At 45.2% G+C, this 17,349-nt stretch overlaps 1 protein-coding gene across 2 annotated transcripts in view; it reads right to left on the bottom strand.

Annotated features, from left to right (window-relative positions):
• Positions 1–16,276, bottom strand: part of COLEC11 (collectin subfamily member 11) — a 38,842-nt gene extending 22,566 nt beyond the window's left edge. Inside the window, exons 1-2 of one of the 2 annotated variants that reach the window (XM_077310201.1) lie at positions 15,819–16,276; positions 10,916–11,065 (exon numbers count right to left, since the gene is read on the bottom strand). In XM_077310201.1, the coding sequence (XP_077166316.1) occupies positions 10,916–11,045 (130 nt within the window). In that variant the 5' untranslated portion in view covers positions 11,046–11,065; positions 15,819–16,276. The remainder of the gene's footprint in view (positions 1–10,915; positions 11,066–15,818) is intronic. The other variant, XM_077310208.1, reaches the window with a different exon arrangement.
• Between the last annotated feature and the right edge of the window lie 1,073 nt (positions 16,277–17,349).

Below are 17,349 nucleotides of genomic sequence, written 5' to 3'. Positions count from 1 at the left end.
AAAACAGCTAAGGGGCCTCTAGTTCACTTTCTGTGTCTAAGGTTTGAGGGATGTTACAGCGGAGTGTTGAGATTTTATCTGCAAAATGACTCACAAATGCTTCACAGCTGATATCCAATTGGCTGTTGCATTTCACTGACTTCACCGCGATCTCAAAGACTTTCATCTGCATTCTATAAGATGTTTTCAAGGCTTTGTTGTGAGTCTTCCCCCAAACTCACTCTAGCCGTCTCAGTTTCCATTTCTTCTTAAAATCAGAGTTCAGTGGCACCTTTAAGACCAACAAAGATTTATTCAAGGCGTGAGCTTTCGAGTGCAAGCACTCTTCATCAGTCACTCAAAAGCTCACGCTCTGAATAAATTTTTGTTGGTCTTAAAGGTGCTGCTGGACTCTGATTTTATTGTGCTGCTTCAGACCAACACGACTACCCATTTGAATCTATCCATTTCTTCTGTTTCTGTTGGCTGCGGAGGAGAGGACACGCAGTAATGGGTTTAAACCCCAAGTACAACGATATAGGCTAGATATCAGGGGAAAAAAATTCACAGTCAGAGTAGTTCAGCAGTGGAATAGGCTGCCTAAGGAGGTGGTGAGCTCCCCCTCACTGGCAGTCTTCAAGCAAAGGTTGGATACAGACTTTTCTTGGATGCTTTAGGATGCTTAGGGCTGATCCTGCGTTGAGCAGTGGGTTGGACTAGATGGCCTGTGTGGCCCCTTCCAACTCTATGATTCTATTATTCTTGTGAAGCTCCTCAGTGTACCAAGGGGCTCGGCTTGACACAGGAGTGGAGAGGACATTGGGTAAGCTATCTCATTAAGGGTGGCCAACTTTATGTTGTGCCAGTCACTGACCAGACCATTTAAAGTGCTGGAAGGCATTGGGTCCCACAGAGTATTCAGGAATCCAATTGGATCCATAAGTCTCCTCAGGCGAGCTAAAATCCACTTGGCTCCCAACTGAGGAGAGAGTGGTAATTTTAGCTGAGCCTACAGGGTACAGTGATTTGAGTATAGCACAGCATTTGCCGTGACCAGATCCACCTTCAAAACCATGCTGAAAATGAGGTCCAGGGTGTGGCCTGCCTCATGGGTAGGGCCAACAATAAATTGCGAGTGCTAGTGTCACCATGGCTGACACCAGGTCCAACCCATTTTTAGAGGATGGTAGCTTGGCAGGGACGTTAAAGTCCCCCAGAACTAATTGCCTGGGGGACTGTAGTATCCTGGCTGCCTCCTCCTCCAGCCGGGCTGGCAGGGAATCTGGAGGTACATTGGGCACGCTCTCAATTGATCCCCACCTAAGGCCAATAGATTCAGTACTTGGGATTGACGATGCAGAAAGAACCCTGAAGGAGAAACCCTCTTGGATTAGGATTTCCTATCAAAACATGTGCTGCTTCTATTATCGGAGGGTTATCCTGCAATGTACTGTTTTAGATTTCTGAATTTTCTACAAACCTGGGGCTTGTATGTACAAGATCTGTCTTGTCTGTACATGCTGTATTTAAGTCCCCATACATACAGTCATGTTGAGAATAAGACATATTGACATTTCAAAGTTTGGGGCAGGAAGGAACAAGCACTCAGCGGCTTAGAATCCATTCAGAACACCTTCATGAGACGTGTCTTAGCTCTTCCCAAAGGGGCCCCGGCTGCCTTGATGAGGGCAGAGCTTGGACTTCCCTCTTTTAGAGCTCGCGCTCATCTAGCCCTGCTAAAATGATGGAAGAAAAATATACTGTCTACTACAAACTCTTTTAGCCATCAGTGCTTTAACTCTGCCATAGAAGTTAAAGGGCCAACTTCTACCTTCATAGATGACATTATTTTACATTACACTGTCCCAGATGATTTATTAGCAGAATTAGGAAATAATAAAGGCCTTAAAAAGTGGGTTTTCCTCCAGGATGCAAAAAATTGACAGATCTTTAATTGTGCAGTCCAGGTGTGCTCCGTGGTTTAAGACCCTTAAAAAAGATCACAGCAGAGCCCTGCATCTAGGTAATATAAATGTAAGAAAGCTGAGGGTGCATTTTCAGCCTTGAGATTTCAGTCAATGCCCTCTTCTGTTATGACTGGGAGATATGCTCAAATTCCTCTTTTACAACGTCTATGTATCTGTGGGAACCCAGTAGTTGAAGATCTGCCACACTATCTATTGGAATGTCCACTTTACATAGATCCAAGGAAGAAATTTCTAAATAAAATTATTCCAGGGGCATTTTCTTCAGCTGATGATAAATTAAGGTATTTGCTTTCTGATAGGGACCCATTTGTGACACAAAGGGTTGCCACCTTTGCTTTGGCCGCAAGAAAGATTTGAGCTGGCCTGGTGGCAAATACTGTGGGCGAATGAGCGGAATGTATGGGTTAAGTGTAATTTTTATAGTGATTGTTTTGAACAATTTTATTGTTATCTGATCTTGCTGTCGCCTATGGCCTAGTGCAATAAAGTTTGACTATTGACATATTTCATGCATTTATGTAATCCTTTTAATAAAAAGAAAAAAAATAGCGGTCCTCTCTGCATACTATGCTAGTAAATCCTATAAGTCAGGCTTTCTCAGCTAGGGTTTCATGACGTTCCTGGAAGGGTTTCTTGAATGGGTGGGAGTGAATTCATTTTTTTTTTAATTTGTTAAACATTTATCATAATATGATCACATATGGTCAAATTGACTTCCACTCCCCCCCCCCCGTGGCTAAAGATGGGCTGGAGGAGTTGGGAAGGGGAGGGCCTCCAAAGTGGATGTGCTTCCCAATCATATTCTGCATGTTCATGTCACTTCTGGGGTTTCTTGAAGCCTGAAGAATGTTTCATGGGTTTCTCAGTGGTAAAAATATTGAGAAAGTCTGCTGTAAGTTATGCATTGTGTGATAAAAAAAAATATTTGGCAGTTCTGAATGATCTGCCAATTTCATTATTTGTTCTAGTGCCCCATGAAAGACAAAATTTCCACTTTTCATTCTCTCATTAACATTCAGAAATCTCTCTCTCTCCTACTGGTTGTAAAGATTCCAATGATGGTGCAAGCAACATATGGGCAGGTGATAGCCTTTGATCCCCAATAGCAACATTTTGGTTTCTCTTTGTAAAGTACACTGAATTCTAGGGGATTGATTGGCTGTTTTGACAAAGGATTATCATTGGCTGTATTTGGTTATGACACAATCTACTGATGTACTGATTTTTGCTATATATTCCCTGTCATGTAAGAAGATCATAGTCTGACGAAGGGTGCTTGCACTCGAAAGCTCACGCCTTGCATAAATCTTTGTTGGTCTTAAAGGTGCTACTGGACTTTGGTTGTAAAGAGTAATTTTAACTGCGGTGCATCTTCCCCTGACCAAATGCTCTAAAGAACCATGACTCAAGTCTGCACAGAAATTAAGGACATGAGCTGGATTCCAGCCAACAGATGAAGGACTCTAAATCTCATTACCGCTCCTCTAAACTAACTGGCTGGCCCCCTGACAGTTTAGATCAGGCACTGATGTTTTTTTAGAGATTTTACATTAGCTTTGGCCTTCACAGTCCATTTTGTGCTTCACTTAATTTGTTCATCAATCTCCCTCTTCATTAGGATTATTGCTTCTAATTAGGCAGGATATGCAGAAACATGAACAAATTTGGGGTTTCCCCTCCCTTCAAGCTTTCCCTTTTTTTTGTTTTATGTCTGTGTTTTTGATTATACTTGATAAAAATTAGATTATTTCTGTAACTCATTAAACAGGAAGGCTTGTATGGCACAATGTTCATCATCCTTAGCATTTACATGGCATATACACATACATACACACACAGACATATATACATATACACACATATATATACACATATATATACATATATATATACATATACACACATACATACATACACACACACACACACACACACTTCATCTAGATCGGAATGTTTGAATTTTAGGAATGAGGAAACTAAGAAATTAAGTTTCCCCTCAAGGTCAAAAAAGGCATCAATAGAGTAAGATTAATGCCTCCATCTGTCTACCTCGTTCTCCAACAATCACCACTTTCATTCCTTAAGTATGACCTGTATTATAAATCCTGTTATAATAGAGGGCCAATTTACTTCTGTTTTTCATTTTTCCTTCCAAGTCCCAAAACACCTCTTTGACTATTCCATCAAGTTCACATATAATGTTGGAAGATTATACCAACAGGTATGCCGATAACGTAGACATCGTAAGCTGGCCATACTATCTGGTGATAGGCAATGAGGATAGACTTTAGATTTTGATAGCATACTACTAACCCTGCTGTCCCAATAAGAGTTGACAGAGGTGGTCTCATATATATTTTTAAATTGTATTTATATACTGCCCTCCCCTTCCCTAAGGCTCAGGGCGGTTTTTGGTGTTGAGGACCCCCCTCCCACGATGTTCAATCACAGAGCTCAACATTCATACTAAAGCAGCCCTGGCTAACATATGGTAGATTATTAAGAGATACTTTGTTTGACGCACTCAACATGTCACATATTTAATTTTGTGTCTTATTTCAGGCAGGTTAATGCTAACCTGGGTAATGGACTCTGGGGAATGGTAGAGGACAGGAAGGTCTGGAGGATCATTGTCCATGGGGTCGCAATGGGTGGGACACGACTTCACAACTAACAACAATACTAAATTGAGTTTGGGGAAGATGTCATCAGTTCCTCTGTCACAATCAAGAAGTCTAGGAAGGTTTAGGTTGGCTCTTGGACTCCACAAGTCTACAGAGGACCAATTAGACCAGAGACTAATGATGCTTTCCTGATAGCTCTGAGAGACTCTGCAACATGAGTGATGATTTTATTGACAATCCTGGTAAGTTTATGGAACACAGACTCAAAAGAAGGTAGAAACATAAATGCTTCTAGATATTATCGTATCCTGTAATTAGTGCTAAATCTGCTTTCTGAGGTGCCAGGGAACATGGGGAAATGAGGCAGAAGGGGAGAAGACAATGGAAGAGGAATTAGGATGACTCTTATTGACCATTGTTTGAAGCTCAGCTGAAAGCTGATTCTGTAGCAGTGGTGGCAAAGGAAAACATCACTCCTACCACTATGGTTGCATCTTCTCAGTGCCATTCAACAACTTTGGGAGGGATGAAGATTAAGAGGCTCTTTTCCACTGAGCATCAGGATGACCCTCACTGTAGGAATTGGTAACCTAGTAGGATTCTGTATAGCATTGTGTAGGTAAATGCTATGCATTCACTCAGATGCCAAAGTTAACACAGTGGATTGAATCCTACTATTCCCCTCAGCTTTGATCCTATGACTCCCTTTCACCATCTTCTTCCAACAAAGACATCTGCCGACATCTGTTTGGAAAGAGTCAATACACATTCACCTAGGGGTGCCAGTTTCGAGTGTGGAAATACACGGAGAATTGGGGGTTGGAGCCTGAGGATGGACAGGGTTTGGGAAGGGGAGGGACTTCAATGGGGTGTAGTGCCATAGAGTCTATCTTCCAAAGCAGCCATTTTCTCCAGGTGAACTGACCTCTGTTGCCTGAAGATCAGTTGTAATTCCAGATCTCCAGCCACCACCTGGAGGTTGGTACACCAACATTTACTACATAAATTTACTGACAGACCACCTCCCTGCCTATACCCCCAGAAGAGCTCTACACTCCGCCACCTCCAACTGGCTATGGATCCCTGGCCCTAAAGAGGCACGTCGGGCCTCAACAAGGGCCAGAGCCTTCTCGGTCCCAGCCCCCACCTGGTGGAATGAGCTCCCCGAAGAGATCAGGGCCCTGCCAGAACTTCCACAATTCCGCAGGGCCTGCAAAAAGGAGCTCTTCCACCAGGCATCTGGTGGGGCCAACTGAGCCATAACATCTACAGGTGCCCCCCAGACTGAGGGACCGAACCTACTGAGGGATTGTCAAGTTATTGCTGAAGTGCCGTTCTAATTGTTCCAGTTGATATGTTGTTGTTATTTTTATACAGTTATATTGATTTTGATAGTGTTCTATGTGAATGTTCAAAAATGTTTTATGTAAACCGCCCGAGCCGTAGGGAAGGGCGGTATAAAAAATAAATAAATAAACAAACAAACAAACAGCACTGGGAACTGGTACCTGGATCCACTGTAGCTTGTCAACAGATAAGTCTGCTTTATGTATTCATGTGTCAGCTACAGGCATTCAGAGAGAGTGGGAAAATGGCATGCACATATGTAGCAGGGTATTCAAAGGCCCCTTCTTCAGTGCCCCATTTCTGATCCCATTGGAGCCTTTTGGAGGCCAAATTATATATCTGGAATTCCAGTCACAGAACTCCAGTATCATATTCATTTGCCCTCAGGTTTTATTTGTCCAGGCTGTTTACTGACTCCAGACATTGGTTCATGGTTTCCACCGCAGCACAGATATGCCAAAAGTGTTCTGCGGTGTCATCATAAAGAGAAACAGCTTTATTATGACACAAGCATTTGCTGGCATAAAACTATTTTATGATATGTGTGGTGTGCAGAGAGATGGTGGTGGAACTTATCCATACAAAATGTAATTTCCCCAACATTCAAAACAGCATACAGTACTTAGACAACCAAAAAAGATACAAGCACACTGTAAAATAGCAAGTCATACATATGAGATGCTATGTCAACCAAACATTGGCACCCGTCACTCAAACACAATGGGGAATCCACATGACATCATAGAATCATAGAGTTGGAAGGGACCTCATGGGCTCATCAGCTCTTCATCAGCTGCATTGGCTCCCAGTTGAATTCTGAATCAGGTTTAAGGTGCTGATATTAACCTTTAAGGCCATACATAATCTTGGTCCAATGTATTTTAAGGATCGCCCAAAGGATATAATGCTCAGCCAACAGCAACAGGCTCTTGATCCCTGGGCTCAAGGAAGGGTGTCTGGCCCTGGCTCCGCCTTGGTGGAATGAACTCTCAAGTGAGATCAAGGCCCTTGAACTCCAGCTGTTCTACAGGTCCTGTAAAACAGCTCTTCTGCCAAGCCTTTGGTTGAGGCCAGTGCGGGCATAATTAAGCAACTAGCCCCCTACCCATACATATACTCCCTTTTTTTCACCTACATCAGGAGCCGCCCTGATAAGTACTGGGCTGATCCATGATTATGGCCAATTGGTGATTAGAGGGTCATTAATGCTAGTTTTACTGATTGTGTATACTTTACATTTTATAGTTTTAAAATGGCATTTAATATACCCATGTTGTAATTTATTTACGCTGTTAGCCACCCCAAGACACTGAGTGTGTGTATGGGGGGGGGGGCATTAATGAAATAAATAAAATGACTGCAGCCTTCAAAAAAGAAAGGCAGAAGTGGGCTTCTCCTCAAAGCTTTAGGCAGATGGTTCTAAAACTTAAGAGCTCCAAGGCTCTTCTCCGAATGCTGCCTCCCTTGGCAGCTGCTTCTGAAGACGTAGGTTTTGCTTAGCCATCACAGCCCAGAGCCACCTGTGAACCTAACCCTCCATGAATTTCTCTCATCACCTACTAAGGCAGTGGTTCTCAATCGCTCTTCCCTTGCGACCCCAAATTCAGCAGCGTGCACAGGCACAAAACAGTCGGGCAGCATGGAGGTGGCCATTGGAATGGCTCTGCCGTTGCCCGCCGCCCGCCGCCCGCTGGTGCCCAGCACCCCCTGCCACTGCTTGCGGCAGCCGCCACCGCTTGCCACCACTGCTCCCTGCCGCCGCAGTAGTTTGAGAGTGAAACTCAATTCACAACAATTTAGCAGATGCCATAACACAAGTGGCCACAATTATTTTCGTAGCAACAAGGCCATTTCTCCCATAATCTTTATTCCAAAAACTAATACTTGGCAAACAAATTAATTCCAGCAATCCCTATCTCAACTCTCTCTTGCTTTTAAAAAAGGGGACAGTGACCTCAAGGCCAGAGTTGCAGTATTCATCCATGTCTTATTATTCTCCTATAAATGTCCTGATGCAAGGGGAAGAGGCGTGCCAGAACCAGCCCCAGTAAGTATGAGAACCAGGACCCATTCTGCACACATTGGATAATGCACTTTCCAGAACAGGAAAACCTACTTCTAAAATGCATTGACACTGCATTACCTAACTTATACGGAATGGGCCATAGACAACTAAAGGCCTCCCCAGACACACACATACACACCTCCTCAGTAATAAAAGATGGGAAAGAATACTTGAAAGAGGTTCTTGGTTTTGTCTTGCTTCATCCTGTGGGTAGCCAGTGTCTCAAAAGACAGCTGAGCCTTTAACAGAAAGGCATGCAAATATTAGGAGGTAATGTTTTTCTACTGTCGATTTCTGCATATGAACCCACTTTTCAAGGCAAAGAAGCATAAAGTGGTCCCGTTCCCCCCTTCATTTGGCAACCCTAGACCAGAGGATGAAGCAGAGAACTGGATATCTCAAAGATTTAACAGAGACCTAAAGACACATTTCTCAACATTCATAGCAATTCATCTGGCAACACAGTCGCTTAAGAGGTCCTAAGGAGGTCTACTCAGTTTCATACTGAAGCCTATTCAGGAGGGTTTACTTCAAGGAAAATGTTCTAAGGATTGCACTGAAAATAGGTTAATGCCAATATTTAGAATTCTAGAACAGGCAACAAGCCTGCAGAAATAAATTAGAGGAAAAGGGCGTCTGAGAAATGTAACTCAAATTCTACAACCAGGAAACCCAACCCAGATTCCACAGAGTGTAAATTGCTGAAATTAGATGTTTTCAAAATTTGTCCTGATTTTTCCTGTTGAAAACCTTTTTAAAGAAAATTTGCACTAAAAGTCATGCCAATAGCTCATGTACGGATTCACAAATGGCTTTTCAGCTCAAAAAGCTTTCAAAGTGTAGTGGTCAGCCTGGGATCTGGAAGACTACAAGTTCAACCCCCAACTTAGCTCTTGATATTTACTGGAGAACCTTGAGCCTGTCACAACCTCTTAAGAACATAAGACCGTTTATGCACTAGAGGCTTCATGCCGGGCTGCAGGCTGGACTTTTAGTCATGGCAGGTTGCCCCACATCTTCCTGCACCCACACGGGGGAGCGTTTGGCCCGGTGCACCTCATCCACCCTTGATTTGTGCTCCTGCACGGGAGCTGGGGCAGCGAAGTTCCCAGTGCGTAAACAGTCTCAAGAGAAGCAATGATCAGGCCAATGACCCATCTAGTCCAACACAGTGGCCAAAACCCAGATGCCATTAAGAAGTTCACCAGCAGGGTCAAAACTCCAGAAGTCCTCCCACTATTGCTCCCAAACACCAAGAATGCAGAGCATCACTGCTCTATCACATCCACCCTTAGCCCAGCCTTTTTCAACCTTTTGACCGTGGAAGATTGCCTGAAATAATTGTTCAGACTTCAAGGAACCCTGGAAGTTATGTCAGCTGATTGCGCCCCCTGCTGTGCCCCTCAAAGTGACTCACTAGGAGCCAGCTGGGTGTAGTGGTTAGGAGCGCCGATTTCTAATTTGGCGAGCCTGATTTCACTCCCTGTTCCTCCTCCACATGCAGCCAATTGGGTGACCTTGGGCTCGTCACAGCACTGATAAAGGTGTTCTGACCGAGCAGTAATATCAGGGTTCTTAACCACTTCACCTACCCCACAGGGTGTCTGTTGTAGGGAGAGGAAAGGGAAGGTAATTGTAAGGCGCTTTGGGACTCCTTCAGGTGGAGAAAAGCGGCATATAAGAACCAACTCTTCTTCTACCCACACCCATAGAACTCCTTTTGCTCCCTCCCCCTGCCTTTACTATTACGACAGCTCTGCCTCATGTAGGCTGAAAAGAAGAATAGGAGCTGAGAAGATAGCACAGACCCCCCCCCCCCATACCATGCCACTCCAGAGCTCCTGTGGATCCCCTTCAGAATTCCCACAGTCCCTTGGGGCAGGGGTCTTCAACCCCCGGTCCGCGGCCCGGTACCAGGCCACTAAGGCCATGGTACCGGGCCGCCAGCGGCCGCGCCTGCCTTCCACCCCCCCCCCGCAGCGAGAGGGGGGGAAGAGGCAGGTGCGGCCACTGGCACGCCAGCGACGCAAACGCGCACGCGCGGAGCCGCCACGCATGCGTGTTTGCGCCCCTGCTGGCGAAAACGCGCACGTGCGGCTGTTCTGCGCATGCGCGTTAGCGCCACCTAGTGGCAAAAACGCACATGCACAGCAACTGCGCGTGCATTTTTACGTGCAGCTGCTGTAGCCGGGCCGCCGGCTCTCTCCCACCCTCGGAGGTGGTCCCCGACTACAAGAAGGTTGGGGACCGCTACCTTGGGGGGTCCACGGACTCTCTGCTTTAGCCTAACCTTCGCAGTTCAATGGGAAAATGAAATGGGATAGGGAGAACTACCAGTATGCCTACCACTCCAAAGTAGGTTTGTATAATAATACAGTAAAAATTAATTAAAAGTTTTACCTCTTTGTGGAATATGGAGACAATTGGTCTCTATTTAAAAAGTACATAAAAATGTAATGGAAATTCTGATGTCATGACCGTTTTGAAGCTAGTAACACATATAGGATAGAACAGGAAGGAAGGAACGGGGAGTCTTGAATAGTGACACTTCAGGATCATTAAAAACCCACCATAGTCCTGCCTGTACCTTCAGTGGCTGTTTCAGTACCTTGACCCTGGATCCTTGTCTTTTTGCAATACACCAGCACTTCACAGAACTAAGTGCACACCTGAGCAAGATCCAGACAACTAGCAATTGTATAAAGCCAGGGGTAGTCAACCTGTGGTCCTCCAGATGTCCATGGACTACAATTCTCATGAGTCCCTGCCAACGTTTGCTGGTAGGGGCTCATGGGAATTGTAGTCCATGAACATCTGGAGGACCACAGGTTGACTACCGCTGATATAAGCCACCCCAGCAAATAAGAGAGCACCTTACATAGACACTGGGAAGGAAGGGATATCACTGTTACCTTTGAGGCCTGGGACGAGAATCTGAACAGAGCAGGATTCTTCTGCAATATGCTGAGCATAGCCAGATCTTGGCAGGGACAGGAAGGCAAGGCTAATTACAGAGACAAAGAAAACCAGATCACTCTTCATAATGAGTTTGTCCCTCACTCCTAAAGGAAAGAAGGAACATGCAGTTAATGGGAATTGCAAAGACATCCAACAGGTTCAAAGAGCTTAAGTCTCTTACAAAACCCCGCAATATAGCTGTGCACCTTTTGACCTTGAGGCAAGTAGGAAGGGTGTGTATGTCACCTGCACCCAAATGGTATGTGTAGAAAGACCGTGGAGTAGAGCTTCCATGGAAAGTTCCCACTAGGTCGCATCTCAGCTACAATCTGTGACCAGAAGCCTAACTTCCAATCCCCTGCAGCCAGAAATGCTGCTCCTAGGGGATGGAGGCCTCTGTGAACAACAGGAAGGGGAAAGTTGGAGGGCTGCCGTGGGATGGGAGGAATAGGTAAACCTCATCTTCTCCCTTGAGGGCGTATCTTTCCCATGAGATCATTTGGTAGATTTTGAAGAAATGCCATCCCGGGCTCAGAGTGTGGTTTTGCAAGGCCAAGGAATATGGTTCTCAGCCTGGCTACTGCAGCTATAAGAAAAGGACAGATTCGTTTTGTAATGCTCGTCTTAGTTTTTGGAACATGGACAGCGCCTGGCACTCAGCTTCCCGTGGAATTGTGGTATCAGCCTCCATCTATGCTATTTGGGTCACTTCAACATTTCCCACGAGGGGCTGGTCACAGGATAAGCAGCTCCACTGTCACTGGGAAAGCATCTAAAGGGCGCCGCAGGAGGCCTGGGACTTGGAAACCCAAAAAGAGCAACTTATGGCCTAGAAAGTATTTATGCATCCAATTACGCTTCTGGCTTCCCCAGTCCAAAAAGACTGGCTTTGAACAAGGAAAATTCTCTTTCCACTGTTTAAGCCCATTCTCTTTTTGTAAGGGAGGAGAACAGGGGGATTTTCAGCGCTGGCTTTCATCTTTCAAGCAGAAAACAAAACATAAACCCAGCGGCATCTTTAAAGCTACCGTGGATTCCAGCATGCGCTTCTGAGAGCCAAGGCTTGCGTCTTCAGATGCCCCGTCTCACAAAAGCCCACGCTGGAACAAATGTTATTAGTTTTCAAGGTGTCACAATGTCACAAGACTTCTGATTTATTTTGCTACAACAGACTAGCACACACACCTCTGGAATCATCTGAAAAACAGCCAGTCCGTTCCCAAATGTCTACAGAACAGGTTCTTTGACACCTTTCTCTGCCCACCCCATCCTCGTTTCCTTCCATTCCTCACCTTCACAGGGCTATCCTAGCAGGGGTGGACCAATTGTGGCCTGAAGCAAGCTGTGCCAGAGTCAAGCGGCCCCCGTCCTGTGGCAGGGTTGTTCACCTCAGTTTGCTCCAGAGCATTTAAACATGCAGCCTCTCCTCAGTCCCTGGCATCCTGATTTCCTCAGATTTTTCTCAGACATAATTCCGCAGTTTTCCCTTTTCTTGCTTACTTGACTTAGATTTCTCCTGTGGTCCTTTTTGTTCTTTTTAACATACACTTAACTGAAAGGCCTCTTTTCTGCTTTTACCATTTCCACCACTTCTTTCCTTTATTTTTAGCTTACTCTAACTTTGCTTCCCCTTCCTGTTTTAATCATATAGCCCTTTCCTCAAATAGAGCTTCCCAGAGCATAGGTCCCAAACAACTCAGTTGGTAGGACTTGTGATGACTAAAGAATAGAAGATACTTCAATGAACACTCCAAGAGACCCTGATCTCAGAGGGAATTTTTTTTTCTGGGAATAACACAATAAACTCAGATTTCTGTGAACAGATGAGTTTTCCCTTATGGGGACCCATAGCCAGGGTGGAGATGACCATTTACTCACCTGCCAGGAAAAGGTAATGTAGATGGGGTTTTGGATATTTGGTCCATAAAGGGTTTGCGGAAACGGTGCAAGGCAGCACATAAAGGTAAAGGTATCCCCTGTGCAAGCCCTGGGTCATGTCTGACCCTTGGGGTGGCGCCCTCTAGCGTTTTCATGGCAGACTCAATATGGGGCGGTCTGCCAGTGCCTTCCCCAGTCATTACCGTTTACCCCCCAGCAAGCTGGGTACTCATTTTACCGACCTCGGAAGGATGGAAGGCTGAGTCGACCTTGAGCCGGCTGCTGGGATCGAACTCCCAGCCTGATGGGCAGAGCTTTCAGACTGCATGTCTGCTGCCTTACCACCTGCACCACAAGAGGCTCTGGGCAGCACATACTACAATCTAATTTCAGGATATGTCGAAAAGAAATCTTCCCAGTTGGAACAGGAAGGGTTAAAAGTCTGGCCACATGGAGGGACACATAAGCCAAGAACTAGGGCATGGTGAGAAAGTGGAGGGAAGCCTGTCTTGGCCAGCTTTTCTTTTCCAAGTTCCAGTGAGCTTGTACCGATTTCATGGATGGGAATGCTGGCAACCATACCTGTTTTTATCGGTTTTCTTACTTCTTTAGAACCCTGTAGTGTTTTTATATAGCATTCAACGTAATCTGGTGCTTTAGCAAACTGAGATTTTTTAAAAATATGGTTTCCCACTTGAAGATCTCAGATTGTAACCAAAAGGTTTCTCCCAGAGCACCTGGCAGTTTGGCCATGCATAGACCAGAATTGCTTGACAGGGGTATAGAAAGTTAGCTGGCCAGGAGGAATGGGGCACTGAGAAATTCACACACAGAGCCTCTATCAGCACCCTTAGCCATGGACAGCAAAAGAAAGGGTAGAGCATGAGCAGTGGTCACTATCACAGTAAGACAAGAGAGGGGAAGTCAAGTCTTCACACAAACATGTAACGATCTCCTCTGCCTTTCATATACTATTGGGCAAGGAAGAGGAATTGAGGATCAGGTTGCTACAGGGCTCAGCCAACTAGTGTAATATCCTGGTTAGGTTAGGATATGAGACACCCAGGTTCAAATCCATTAAAGCTTTTTGGGTGACCTTGGGCCACTTCTGTTCTTTCATATAACCCACCTAAACATGAACTACATATACTATACCACGGCATATGTGAGATAATAATACCAGGAACAGCAGTGAACATCGCCCAAGTATTCACTGTGGAATAATCACAACCAGCAGCCAATTACTGGACAGAGGTCCTCACAGTGCATCCACCTGGACTGAATCAAGACCTAGGTTTCCTGTCTCATCACCAATGCTGATTTCTCCATGCCTACAACCTCTCTGCATGTCACACCTAATCCACTCACACCTGCTGTTGGCATTTGCCTGCTAATGTCATTTGGCATCTGAAATCACTTTCCAACAGATGGACTCACATTCTAGCCACATCTGAAGTGAGCAGTGACTCATGTCCTACCACAAATTAGTCTTCAGGGGGCTCCTGGAGTCTTACTCTTTTCTTCTGCTACAGACAGACTAACACAGCTACCCATTTTGATCTATATCTAGGTAGCTGTGAGCATTGATACCTCTCAGTTATGCTTTTCCTGATAGAAAGCCAGAAGCATAAGTATGGGGCAGGGGGACCTTATGATGGTACCCCTCTGTAGTTGCTTATGCCCATAATTAAACTTTGTTGGTCTTAAAGATGACATGGGAATAAAACTGTGTTGTGTTGCTTCAGACCAACTATCCACCAACCATTCTGTGTTGTGGATCCCACTTTGTGTAATAACCAGCCTGGGGAATTCAGGAAAGCCCCACACCACCCCCACCCCCAATGCCTATCATTCCACAGAATTTATAGAGCAGGAGTGTTCAGGAAGGCTTTGACGAAGGAAATAGGATCACATTTAGTGTCTGTGGAATTTCTGGTTGCTTTCATTACTTTCCATTTTGTACTGCTTCAGTCATCTGGTAAACCAGTTTTGTTGCAGTGTTGTCTGTATTAGATGGTATTTTGTTCACTCTTTCATAATCCCATTTTACTGGAGTCTTGGTTGTATGTACAATACAGCTTTTACATAGTTTTTAGTGTGTGGTCCCCCTGAGTCTCAGTGAGAAAGTCATACACTAAACGAAGTAAATGAACTCCTTTGCTGGCTGCCCACTGACCTCAGAGGTTTCCCTCTCTCCTTCCTTCCAATCTGGCTTCTTTCAAATCTCACTGATACTTATACAATATCTTTTGTGCCCCCTTTGTAATTTCTCATTCCAGCCACTTCTCAAGGTTCTGGCCAGTAAGAACACTTTGGCAGGCAGAGATTAAGCCAGAGGAAAAACAAACGACGTTGAAAATATTCCATACTCCTTAATTCTTTTCTGCAGTCCAGACATCATACATGGATTAGCAGTATGGGGAACCCAGCCCACCCCCTAGCCACCCCAGATACAAGTTCTATGAGATGGGGGAAAGCATATTTTTCATTTTTGTTCTTTTTGACCAGATGGGTTGTTATGAAGAACAGCAACCAATTTTGTTTTTTTCCTCTCACTTTGCGCATGCTTTACTTTCTCTACACCCTCCAGTAAAATGCACTACACAATCTTCTATAAAAGCACAGAGACGTGCCTGCTATTTTAGAACGATTCAGAACCAAAGCCAGAAAACACAGCCAAGCAACACAAAGAACAGACATTTCAGTTCATTTCGCTGCATTACGGAGGCGTCAAATGGCTCTTCTGTCCACGTCGATGTGTTAAGTCAAAACTCAACTAAATTGCCAACGCATCAGACAACAGTAGAAGCCTCAGCTCAGCTCTGAGCGCAACAGCATCTCGATATTTGGCTTCTGAAGGGCAGCTAGCAGCTGGCACCCAAGGCCCGAAGGTTGCTGCTTACGCCACTGTGCTGCAAGCATTAGCTGCCCCGCCCCGCCGCCCATCAGCTTCTCTCGGACTCTGGACACATCACATACCTTACGATTGTTGAGAAAACAGGGACGGAGTTCCAGCCCGTGCCTGAACAGACGCTGTATATATGAACCTCATCGCTCCTACTGCCAGCAGCTCAGTCCCTTGGAAACTCGAAGGCAACCCGTCTTCTGCTGTCCGACGTCCAGCAAATCAGGCCCATCACAGTCGCAAGCCGTTATCTGTAAACAGCTTCCCGTTTGAAACAGCTCAGCTGTCCAGGAGGACAGTAATTAGGAGCAAAATGTGTGGGAAACGCGACAGAGGCCCATGATGTCAGCTGCTTCTTTTGGCCATGCACTTTTTTGGAAAGGCAAAAATGCCTCTCTGTTCACAACTCCGCTTCCCATGAAAAGAAACCCTTTCAGGCCAGCCCTCACGCAGTAATGTAAACAGGATCCCACTGGAGCAAAGGTTCTGTTATTTTGCTTTTATTTTGAGCCGCTCAAAAACACGCCGCGGCCTCAGTTCTCAGGCTTGAGAACCATTTCTGGGACAGAAGGAGGTCGAATTTGCCCTACTGCTTTAGACCAGGGGTAGTCAACCTGTGGTCCTCCAGATGTCCATGGACTACAATTCCCATGAGCATTTGCTGGCAGGGGCTCATGGGAATTGTAGTCCATGGACATCTGGAGGACCACAGGTTGACTACCCCTGGATAGGTGGAGGCTCATATCTTCATTTAAAAGCAATAACAACTTGCATTAAAAAAATTTCCCTTTATGTAGAAAGTTAGCAACGGTTTCTTACAACCTGTTGTACTGTTACAGGAGGTGCACGGAGTTGTCCCAGTTTTGTTCACAGGGGACAGTCGCAGCACTGAAACAACTTGAACCCATTTGCAGTCTGGAGCTCTATCATCCAGCCTTCTTCACCTGTCATTTAATTCTGCATAAAATAGCTTACTTCTAGTCTTCAGAGGATATACCAGTGTACTCTGGATGGCCAGAGTCTCAAGCCTTTTCCTGGCAGGGGTCTCGTAGACATACTCATGGGAGAGGGATTGCAAATCTATTCCTCAGTCTACTGCATTGCTGTTCTCAGCATTAGGAAAAGGTAGCCAGATGACTTTGCAAGACTCACAAACGCAGCGCAGACCACCCACTCTACCATTCCCCAGGGGCTACTGTCAGCAGCAGTGGAGGATAAACATTCTGCAGTCACCGCCTTGGCAAGTGGAAGGACTGGTTACAAGAATTAACAACCCTGGTCAGGGCCGGATTTACATGGAAAGAGGCCCTAGGCTATTCCACTTACGTGGCCCTTTCACCTCCCATTTTTAAGTTTGTAAATTACATGAGAGATAATAAAATACATCATTACTGTGATATATGTCAATATGTTAAATGAAACATGTTGCGATTGGTGTAATAGTGTAATTTTTATTTTGCTAACAATTTGAATATAGGCCCCTCTTGATCTTGAGGCCTTGGGCTGAAGCCTAGTTAACCTATAGGAAAATCCGGACCTGACCCTGGTTGTTGGGTGTAGTTTTGACCTTGCACAATGCACATGAAGATATCCAGTAAGGAGTCC

Source organism: Paroedura picta, chromosome 1, assembly GCF_049243985.1.
Source record: "Paroedura picta isolate Pp20150507F chromosome 1, Ppicta_v3.0, whole genome shotgun sequence".
Classification (NCBI taxonomy): domain Eukaryota; kingdom Metazoa; phylum Chordata; class Lepidosauria; order Squamata; family Gekkonidae; genus Paroedura; species Paroedura picta.
Note: the sequence above shows the minus strand (reverse complement) of the source record. Positions and strands in the feature narration are given on the sequence as shown.